Source organism: Diabrotica undecimpunctata, unplaced genomic scaffold (genome assembly GCF_040954645.1).
Source record: "Diabrotica undecimpunctata isolate CICGRU unplaced genomic scaffold, icDiaUnde3 ctg00000664.1, whole genome shotgun sequence".
Lineage (NCBI taxonomy): Eukaryota > Metazoa > Arthropoda > Insecta > Coleoptera > Chrysomelidae > Diabrotica > Diabrotica undecimpunctata.
Genome location: NW_027311949.1, coordinates 223,726 through 234,882, shown reverse-complemented (window position 1 = coordinate 234,882; position 11,157 = coordinate 223,726). Strand labels below are relative to the sequence as shown.

The following is an 11,157-nucleotide window of genomic DNA, read 5'->3' as shown; positions in this document are numbered from 1 at the left end:
CAGAAAAAAGTGTATCATACCAAACGAGTTAAATAACTTATGACCCAGGAGACAAGGTACCTTACCTTCTAGAGAGGACAAAGAAAATTGGGGATAAATAGTGTACCGTGCGTAAGTGATAAGTGAAAAAAGAAAAAGGGGGAAACAGATTAGAGATGAAAAATAGTATTATTTCAACGTAAGTTAATTTGTGTATCATATGTAACATGTTTTGTATCTGTATAATGTAATTTTTGGGTATCGTAAATTAATTCTAGTATACCTAGGCACAAGTGGAAAAAACAACGAAAAGAAATAAGACGCGAGATGAAAGGAAATGGTTATTAAAATTCAGTTTCATCCCCTTTAATGAGGGAAATGTGGAGTATGCACATGTCTTTCCCTTATTGGAAACAAGGAATTTTAAATAATTCTCATGTTAGTAATAATTGTTGGTGTAAATTGTTTATTAACCCCTTACTCCACAAACACACACTCACATAATCAAACCTCGGCAAAACAATACGTCCGAGACCCTGACCTAGTAGTAGATATAAATTGAACATTTACGTTCGATGAGAACGACTATATTTATATTTGTCGATGTCAGACTGCTCAACAATTTGTATACCTATACTACAATTTGAATAAACGTATTCTTTTAAATGTGTTTGTCTTCGGAGAAACGATAAAAAGATGTTTCTACCATCACACCGCTCCAAATGTTCTAACAAGCTAGTTTCCAATATTACGGTAGATATCTATGACCAACACGACTAATTTAATAAAGCATCTGTCACATTTAAAAAATAAAACAAATCTTTTGTTTTATATAAAGATTTATTTAACATATCCGTAATAAAGCAAATTTGTTATTAGGATCAAATTCAACTTCTCCATCGGAATCAAATTCAATTTTTTCAGCTTCTTCATACACCCCTTTCGCCGTTTTCTTTTTCCTCCTCTTCTTAATGACCTGCTGAGGTGCCTCAATTTGTATAAAATTCTTTAATGCAGTAACTATAAAATTCAAACTATACAAAAGACTTGGAGAATCTTTTAACAAAAGTTTCATATACTCATCTAAGTTCGTCCTTTTGGTAAGATTTTTTGTAATATTATATACAAATGTACAATTTAAGGTTTTAGAAATACAAAAATTAGAAAAAGGACAATCAAATAGCACATTCAGATATTCTATGTGCATGGCACAACTTTGAAACTCTGATATTGAATGTACCAAACTTCTATCAAAAGATTTATAATTCGTGGTCATTTTGTAATCCATTTCGAAATATGAAATCAAAGCTTTTAAACAGAGTATAGAATCTGGTTGTGAAATCATATCTAGAGCACCATTCACGTCTTGAAAAGCTGTTTCATTATATTTATTATTACTTACAAAATTTCCAAACTTTTTAAAAAACGCTTTACTTGATCTGCAAAATGTTTCCAATTTTATATCAACACAGGTCAATATTAATTTTGACAATATTATTCCATAAACCATAGGCCATCCAAAAGAAGTTGTAGACTTTTTTAAATAGTAGTAAAGAGATAATAAAAGAATGTGCCACGAATCTGGAAATATCTTTAAGCAATCTTCATAAGAATTATCTATACTTAAAATATTAAAAATATATTTCCTCGATTCAGATTTACTTAAAGCTTCAATTTCATTATAACTTGGAAGACTAATGTTACAAATTGGTACTTTTTCTTTCGCCACACCCTCAGCTCCTCTCCTACCTATACACAATAAATTTTCGTTATTACTAGACAAAATTGAATGAATTGCACTTAATATATCAAAACATATCTTGTGTGAATGTTCCAAAGCATTATTTTCTACTTGTGGAATACAGTAATACTTATTTTGAATTAAAATATCCATAAAACAAGGTGGATAGATACATAATCTAAACTTTTCTAAAAATTTTGAAGGTACATCCATTTCTGGGCTCTCTTCAACAAAAAGAACATCTTCCTCAGCTGACGATGACTCTCCTCCAGTATCTTCTACCTCAGAATGTGACTCAGATTCTTCAGGTTCTTCTACACTATTATTAATGGTTTCTAAATCAATGTCAACATTTGTCTTATCAGCTAACTTTGGCTCAATTGCTAGATATTTCAGATATTTACTATCAAAACAATTGTATCCTTTTATAGCTTGTTTAATTTTATACATTATAATATTTCTTCTTCCTTTTTTATACCTGCTCAGCACTTTCTTTAGGGCACTTTCAACAGTTTCATTTTGTAGCCAGACAAGCAGGGATTTGATTCGTTTTTGTTGATCACTTTGGGTTCCATGGCATTTTTGAATTTTTAAATTTTGATAGAACATTGTGAAGACCCCCCTTTTAACATAATCATTACCTAAAACATATAAAAGCAGTTAGTATCTAGATTGCTATGTGGCTAGATAAGATAGTATAAGCAGTTAACAGTTTATAATATGAGATATGAGTATATTGGACATTATTTTTAACCTAAATAAGATAATGCGCGATTTTTGTTATTTATCTCATTTATTTTTCAACACAGTCTTCTTTTTGTACAGTATATATGATAAGACAATTGGACAATTTTTTTATATAAATATCAGTGGCTTCTTTACAAATACTATCGCAGTTCGCACATCGTAATCGTCTGTTCATTCTATTTATCCGTGTAAAATGTTCTAAGTTTCTTTTTCCTTTGATTTTTTCCTGTATATTGTCTTTACTTCCATATTCAAAGTGGCAACGTCCATCTTTCTCGTATGTCTGTACAACATAAGTCGTTTTTTTTATTTTTCCAATAAGGATTTTTGTACATGTATCATAATATATCTCTTATATTTTCATTTGTTACTTTGTCCATGATTGTCTATTCCAGCGGTGCTCAAAGGGTCGATCGCGATCGACCGGTCGATCGCCAAAGTTTTTGAAGTCGATCGCGATTCACGGAGAAAATACGGGGACTGTCCTGACACACGTGCATGATCGAAATATTGATGATGCTATCTCTTCACCCGAAAGTTGCGATAATGCCGATTCGGCATATCAGCATTCGCAGATAAGATATGGTACATTCGTTCAGCAAATTCGCAAATGTAAACAAATTATATTATACGAATACGTCGCTAAAGAATTCTAAAAACAAATGTTTTTTATATAAAAGCAGACTAAAAATCTAAAAATTAAAAGAATAACGCAGAAAACACAGAAAATCGCCAATATAACTTAATTAACCTATGAAATGCCATTAGTGTCAAAATTTCATAACAATTAATTCATATTTGAATTACTCCTCCTGGTTTAAAAACAGGATATAGCAGTCGATCTTCGGACGCTTGCAGTTTATGTGGTAGATCCCATACAGTATAAGTCTGGGCACTACTGGTCTATTCTATAAGTACTAACATTCTAAAAATATGTTTCTTTATTTTTATTAATGATGGTGCATACTACACTGTGTAACTGTTTAATTATTTCCTCAGCCTATGTTATTTCGGATATCTAGTATATCCAGTCTCTTTACCTTTATCTGCCAATAAATATGTGAACCTATCTATTTCCATAACTGATTTGCTGACCTGCTTCCATAGGCTTTCTTAAATCAATGAATATCAGATGTGATTTCCTATAATACATGGCATGGTCTTCTTCTTTGTTATTCTGTGTCCTGAGTTTGTTGCTTGAATCGATTTTCAGGATATGTCTATGCAATCTACTTACCAACGATGTAACACCAAAGTGAAGTAAAACCTCACGTGGCTAACTTATTTTTTTATTTATAGCACAAAATCACAATACAATATTTATAAAATCTAGCATTATTAAAGAAAATTAACAACAGCGTGATCTTAGCCAAACTGTAAATACAATTTTAAATTAAATTTATGTTAAAATCATTTTGTAGGGTACAACAGACATGCTAAGATAATAAAAATTTAATTTTCTTTTTACAATTATTATCCGTTAGTGTTGTCATGCTTATGAGTAAATGATTAAGTATATGTTTTAATTCCAGAAGATCACTTGTCCATTAAGAATTCTTTAATAAGTATCATTTTGTAGATTTATGTCGATTTATAGCTTGCTTACAAACATTATATTCATGCCAGTCACATTCTTTAATATGTTTATGTCATTTTTGTGAATTAATAAAGAAATTTTATAAGTATCATAGTCATGAACACTACCTTTAAAATATATTCTACACAAAGTTCTCTGTTTCAAATTAAAAAGCCTGTATTCCTCTTTTTGCAAAATTGTCCCAAAATTCTATGCCATATTGCACTAGACTGCAGAAATAGGTGAAATAAACTGTTTATGCTTCATACCAATTTTGAGTTTCAAGAAAGGCTGAATTTTCAATTCAAACAGTAGCAGATTTATACACTAGAAAAATCTAGACAATCTTTAAAATAATGGGACTGTTAGAGCCAGAAGAATCATTAAAGACTTTCCTTGGGTTATCTTACGCTTACCTTGATATATTATTACCAAGAAAAATTAGAGAATCAAAGAAAATAGGACTTACAATTGTATAAATTCGTTGAATTTAAATATGTTTAAAACTTTATAAATATATACTTCACCTAATAGCACTGCTAACACTGGAAGGCTAGTTTTCTGTAAACCCTCAAAAGATTTTAAAAATTTCTCCACTCTGTATACTTTACAAGCTATATATTTATAACTTGTTTTGGTATTTCTTGTTTTACTCCTCTTAACTGTCATTTCGAATGTAGAAAATGGTATGTATAAGACATCAAATATAAAGTAATCAGAATCAAAACTAAGTACTGGGCAATTCAATGTTCTAGCTATATTTGATGTTTCAGTGTCCCCTTCAAAATCACATCCAACATGCTTTATCTTCCGTTCAGCAAGAACATCCCTAAATGTCTGTTTAATCAATAAAGGGAACACTGATATAGAAGTTTCAGTTACACAATTGAGTTGATTAGCTGACTTAATTTTTTTCTTCATTCTACTAATCACTGTATTAACTTTTCGATGTTCATATCCTCCATCCAGTACAACATAGGGAGTTATATTGCATTGATTGAGTAAGTCAAAAAAATCATGTATTGCTCTTCCAAATTTGTCATAGTCACCTCCGAAACAATCATGGGAAGATGTATGCCATTTGTATAGTTGACAGGCAATTGAGTTTCCATCTATAACTATATTGGTGTCATGCAATTCATAGTTTTCCAAATAGAGATGAGCCCGATTTTGTATAAATGTGGTAAGACCTCGAATGCCCATTGTTCATATTTTTTATGTTACAAAATATTCAAAATAGACGTTTAAAAGGAACTTTCTATTCCCAATTTGATAAATTAAACATATTCTCAGACCATGCTACATGTTTTTATATTTAAATATGGTTATGTTTTTATTATCTATCATTGTTATGTATTTCAAATTTCAATCAATGGAGAGAGAAATATTCCTGAAGTTAGCAACTTTTTTTTCTTACACAGTGGAAGAGATTTTTAGGTTTAAAAAGGGCTTAAAGATGTCCAAAAATTTTATAATCATGACATTACAAAACAAAGTTTTAATGAAAAAACACGATATTCACTAATATTCAATGAAGCAAATTAAAATAAAATAGACGAAACATAAATTATTTTTAAAACAGTTATTACGCCCATGATAATTATTATTTTTATTTAATTGCAGCTGGTATTTGGAGCAAATAACAAGTAACTAAAAATATTAACTTAAGATAATCTCGTGTGGATAAAGTTGTTACAAAGTGCCTCCCATCCCAGTTTACTTTCTTGTCCTTTGGCCAAAATAACTGCTTTTGCTTCAATAGTTTCTGATCTTTTTGGAGCTTGTTTTAATTCTTTAATTATAATACTCCATACCTCATGTCTTAATCTTTATTTTTTAATTAAAGATTTTAAGATTTCGCTTCGCCTACAGTTGTAAATTAAAAAAATAATAAGTTTTTAATAATGAGTTTTTTATTATTACATCTATGGCTCCGCCTATGATTCCAAACGTCAGAATCAGCTGTAATCTTCAGATTGTGAAAAGGTTATGTTTATTATGTTTCTTGACGTTTTGAATGATTTTTAAACAGATGAAAAGTAGGACCGATTAAAATGTCCAACAATAAAAATAGTTTACTGCGTGTAACGCAGATGAATGCTGTATATTTAGACCAAGAAATTTATAAGTCCTTATATCAGATATTTACTAATGCAACCAGAAATTTGCCAGTAAGTTATGTTTTTCCATAACATATTTTGTATTTATTTTATATTTTATACTTTCAGCCTGGAATACTTGCCTCATATGAATCGGAGCTTAATTTAATTCTTCGATTTATACTTCTTAACAATTCCGTAGTTAAAAATGGATCTACTTTTGGACAACAGCTTCTGTCTATAAAATATGAAGATATAGGCACCCTTCAAAGAGTACTATATTTACTTGGACATTGTTTGGATTATGTAAAAACTAAATTTGAAATTTGGAAACCGTCTCATGACTTAAACAACACATTTTACAAAATTTACTTGGTGACAAAACTTCTAGATTTTATCAACCTATCTGTATTTTTAAGTAATGGTGTAAAACCTCTTTTAATAGAAAGAATCCTTGGACTAAACCAAGTTTATGCAACTGATAATGCACAAAGACATTTCGAGTCTAAATATTTAGCAAGAGAATTGCTTTGGAATGGATTTATAGTAAGTAAACTCAGTTATTATAGTTTCACTTCAATTATGTTAATCTTCAAGTTATTTGAATCACAAATTAATATGTTCAAATAATCTATGGGTGTCTTGAAGTATATTTAATAAATTCTTAATACCCCAATATCTGTATTTAGGGTCACTGTATTCATTGGTTTGTGAGTTTTGATGATTCAGTGTCTGTCATTCACATTCTAGATTAATTGTGTGAGAATAGCAGTACCTAATTTTAAACTGAAGAGGCACATCAATTTTATTAAAGTCTCTAATATATCTCTTAATAAAACCTAACAATCTTAGAGCTCTGGAAACCATATCATCTATATGGAAGGCAAAAGACAGATGAGACTTTATAAATTTCTAGATGCTTAATTACTGACACTCTTGATATAATACATTCTTTGATTTCATAATTGAAATTCATCTGTATCGTTTTTGGAGAAATAGATGCAGTTGAACTTTGCAGCATTAAGCTTCATGCTATTCACCTCACACCATATGAGTCAACCAAAATATTCAAGTCAGACTTGAATACTATACTGGAAACATTCACCAACATAATTAACAAAAATAATAAATAGAAGAGGTTATAGCTAGGAAACTTGAGGCATCCCAGATAGGACTTTTAATTCGTGAGATTGAAAACCTTTTGTCTTAACACTCAAGATTATGTTCAAAATATAGCTAGTGAACCAGCTTAAAAATGAACAAGTAATTTCTAAAAACTCTTAATGTGCTCCACTGGCAATATAATTATCTTTATCAAACTTTAATGCATTCTCCAGATCCACCCAACATCATTGGCAAGAAAACCCCATATGTAAGAAGATTCAACTCTTGACTTATTCTTTTGATAAACCAAATTCTTCATTGGTTTCTTTAAATAATGAAGTCATTGAAGTGTATTTTGTAATAATACCCTAAAAGCCTTTATATGAGGTAAGATATTTTGATACAGAATTATAGTAGGATTGAAGCCTCATTTAATTCCTTATACTATTTCATTTTTGTGATACTTGTTTTCTAATTTTTTTATTTTATTTCTATTGTTGCATTTTTAGGAAATAATAGTGTATGTAATCCCACTAATAAACTACCATAAACTTCGCAGGATGGTTAGAAATTTTAATCCCTTCCATGTTAAAAACGATTATTCCATTTTACCAAACAAAGGCATGACAATACATACAAAATGTGCCCATTGTGGTGAAAACCCTATTTTACCACACCATATGGGCTGTAATCACATTTTCTGCTATGTATGTTTAAAGGTAAGAATAAACAAATATTGCATCAAAATAAAATTTTAAAATACAATTTGATACTGTAGTTTTGTTTGGTCAGTTTATCTGTGTGTCGTTATGGGGATTAGTGAAATCCAAACTGCAATATATACAGAAAAAGTGATGCTGGATTTGGACTCCACTCCAAAAGTTATGTTCGAGAAAATTATAAATTCGGAAGTTGTTACTTTCGGTTCTGAAAAAAACTTTCAAAAACACCTTAGATAGTCTATAAAGTAGTATAAAGAGTGAACATACACTTGTAAATACTATTATCCCTACTTATTATCATTTAGCTTGACAGGAGCTGTGGAGTCCTAGGAATTTAAATTGTAAAATTGTAAATTTCAAAACTTATTACACTAAAATTTTATCATTTTTCCATATATTTATTGACAACCTCTTTCCATTTTCTTTTATCCCTATTCTTTTTCAATCTTCATTACCATCCTATCTTTGTCATAGTCTATTTTTTCTTCTTTTCTATATATATATTTTCTATGTAGAACTAATTTGGGGATTCTTTTCTTTCGCATACGTTTTATATGCTCCCACCAACTTACTATTTGGAACTTTGTTTATTTTTGCCTCAATATATAACATTTTTTCTTGCAATTTTTATTTTCCATCCCATTTCTGTACTTATACCTCAGTAAATGGATCTTAGCATTTTCCGCTACCATTTTGTCCACAATCTTGTTTTACTTCAGGTTTTACTGATCTACATCCCTTCCAAGCAACTGTGTGTTTCGAATTTTTCATAATAGTCTTAATAACACTTTGTTTTAGTTTGAATACGAGTGAGACACAATCCACGCATGTTGGAGTAGCGAGTCTAACTTTTAAACAGTGTTGCAAAATATCTGTTATCATTCCTTCTAAAATATTAGTCGGATACATGATTGTGACATAATATTTAAATCCCCTACAATTCATTGTACAATGAAAAGTAATATTGCCCCGACAAAACTTATCATATTTCCATTGTTTCTCTTGATTCACTAACCATTTTGAAATCTTTCTTCTATTTCTTATTCCTATGTACTGTTCTTATTGTTCTTATTTAAATTTTGTAATTTGCTTTATCAGTTCTCCATACTTTCCATGAAATAATTGTTTCCCTTTGTTTTTTTATTAATACCTTTTTTATCATTGCTTCATTTTTATCTGCTAGGGTTGTTTTTAAATCTCCCCTTCATTTCTTTACATCAAATCTCTTTTTTGCGCAAGCCGTATTACTAAAATTATAAAAACAAGTTTTGTAAGCGAAAGTATTTTTTTGTATATAACAAAATAGTGTAAAAAATTATTTTAGTATTTGTTGATGCCCCACCTTTTGCTGTGATTACAGTTTCTACATGTTGAGGCATGCTTTCCAAACAATACTTTGCGTGACTTTTAGGTTATATTATGATGCGAATCTCTAGTAACAATTTAAAGAAATTTAATTATCACTTAAACATTTTTAGGGTAACCAGATTGCAGATACAATGTTTGAATGTCCTCGTTGTGAACATAAAAATGCAAGTACTGTTTGTATTCGGGTAACAGCTGCGTGATGGCCTATTTTTGGGGTAGTCTTGGTATTAAGGTAAGTTATTTTCTGTGTAGTCTACAGTCTATTAAAAAAAGGAGACATGAACTATTCGTCTACAGGCCCAAAAGAGCCTCATGCTTTCGAGGTATTAAAATACTTGCTCTGATTTTAATCCTTATGTAGCTCTCCTACATATTTAAAAATACCGCTTTATCGATTTACCATGTATCCTTAATATTTGTCTCTTTCAAAATAAAACTATTTTAGTTTTCATATAGTTTTATAGAGATCTTTTACTATGCTATAACAGACCAGCTTTGGTACGCTGTTCTCTATCATTAGCATAGCGAAAATTTTAGTTACAATTTTAGTTATTAATTTTTATACAATTTCTTTATGTTTTCGACAACTTCCTTAAACACTGCTTTAGAGTAAAAGTTGAACAGCAAAGAGTATAGGACATATTCTTAACGTATGCTTCTTTTAGTCATTAACGTTTTTTAATGCAGTAGTCTCAGTTCTGTTTGTTGTTTTTAGGTATCGCTGATTATATTTTGGTCTTATGCTTCAAATCCGCTGGATTTAAACTGGATTAAAGTCTCAATTAGACTTTATGTGACCCATATACAAGAAAATTTTATATGATCAATAAAGTATGTAATCATTAATGTTGTCATATGTTTAGTGTGAAAAATATTTTCCAATATAATAAGTAATTAAAATCACTCACTTGCTTCAACAGTTAATTACCAAGGGCAATTTCTATTTAATTTACACCAACTACTTCTCTTACGATAAATAAGGAATAACGAAAAAACTTTGGTGATAAAATTACAACTTAGACATTGTCACAGAACTTCTCTATATTAGTACATGTGTTGATTCCTATAACTATAGTTAACAAATCAAGAGGCATAGAAATGGTAGCAGTCCAAAGTTCAGGAGAATAGATGACCTCCCAATTTTAAGACACAAACAAACAAATGTACAAACTTATCCTACAGTTATTTATTTTATAACTGCATCTTCACAATTTAACATTATAACAAACTAGTTATTTTATTAAGTAACCCTTAACTATAAATACATCCGTCTTCTTTATAGCCAGTTAATCTATTCCAGGTACATCTCGCATATGATAGCGTAGAAAAAAGCCAAGTATGGAATGCCATGGCGGAGTTCTCAATACCAAAGAAACTCATTCGGATGACCAAAGTCTGTATAGAATGTGGAATATCTAAAGTACATGTAAATAATAAACTGTCTGGCAGCTTTGAAATCATCAGTGGACTCAAACAGGGTGAAGCGTTATCTCCACTACTTTTTAACCTTGTATTAGAGAAAGCCATGAGGTCGGCCGAAATAAAAACGGAATTGCTATCGGTTCAAGGTCCCAAGCTATTACTCGCATATGCAGATGACATAGATCTCGTTGGAGATTCCATCCTATCCACGAAAAACATCTTCAACAAGATAGAAAGAGCAACAAGTGAAGTAGGCTGAAGATTAATGAAGAGAAGACGAAATATATGTGTATAAATAGAACGACACGAAGAGGCAGAATAGAACAAAATGTGATGCTCAACACCTTTAATTTCGAAAGAGTACAACGTTTTAAGTATCTGGGGGCCATAATCGCAGCT

General features: G+C 30.3%; 2 protein-coding genes across 2 annotated transcripts; one reads left to right on the top strand and one right to left on the bottom strand.

The window, feature by feature from the left end:
• Positions 1-608: 608 nt before the first annotated feature.
• Positions 609-5,405, bottom strand: LOC140431346 (protein asteroid-like). The gene is made up of 2 exons (XM_072519283.1): positions 4,571-5,405; positions 609-2,361 (listed from the first exon to the last, which is right to left on the bottom strand). Exons 1-2 carry the CDS (start codon positions 5,244-5,246, stop codon positions 824-826), a joined length of 2,214 nt encoding a protein of 737 aa, XP_072375384.1. The 5' UTR covers positions 5,247-5,405; the 3' UTR covers positions 609-823.
• A 613-nt stretch (positions 5,406-6,018) lies between these two features.
• On the top strand, positions 6,019-10,240 carry LOC140431347 (peroxisome biogenesis factor 2-like). Its single transcript, XM_072519284.1, has 5 exons — positions 6,019-6,214; positions 6,272-6,688; positions 7,756-7,965; positions 9,447-9,568; positions 10,052-10,240. Exons 1-4 carry the CDS (start codon positions 6,098-6,100, stop codon positions 9,534-9,536), a joined length of 834 nt encoding a protein of 277 aa, XP_072375385.1. The 5' UTR covers positions 6,019-6,097; the 3' UTR covers positions 9,537-9,568; positions 10,052-10,240.
• Positions 10,241-11,157: the final 917 nt, after the last annotated feature.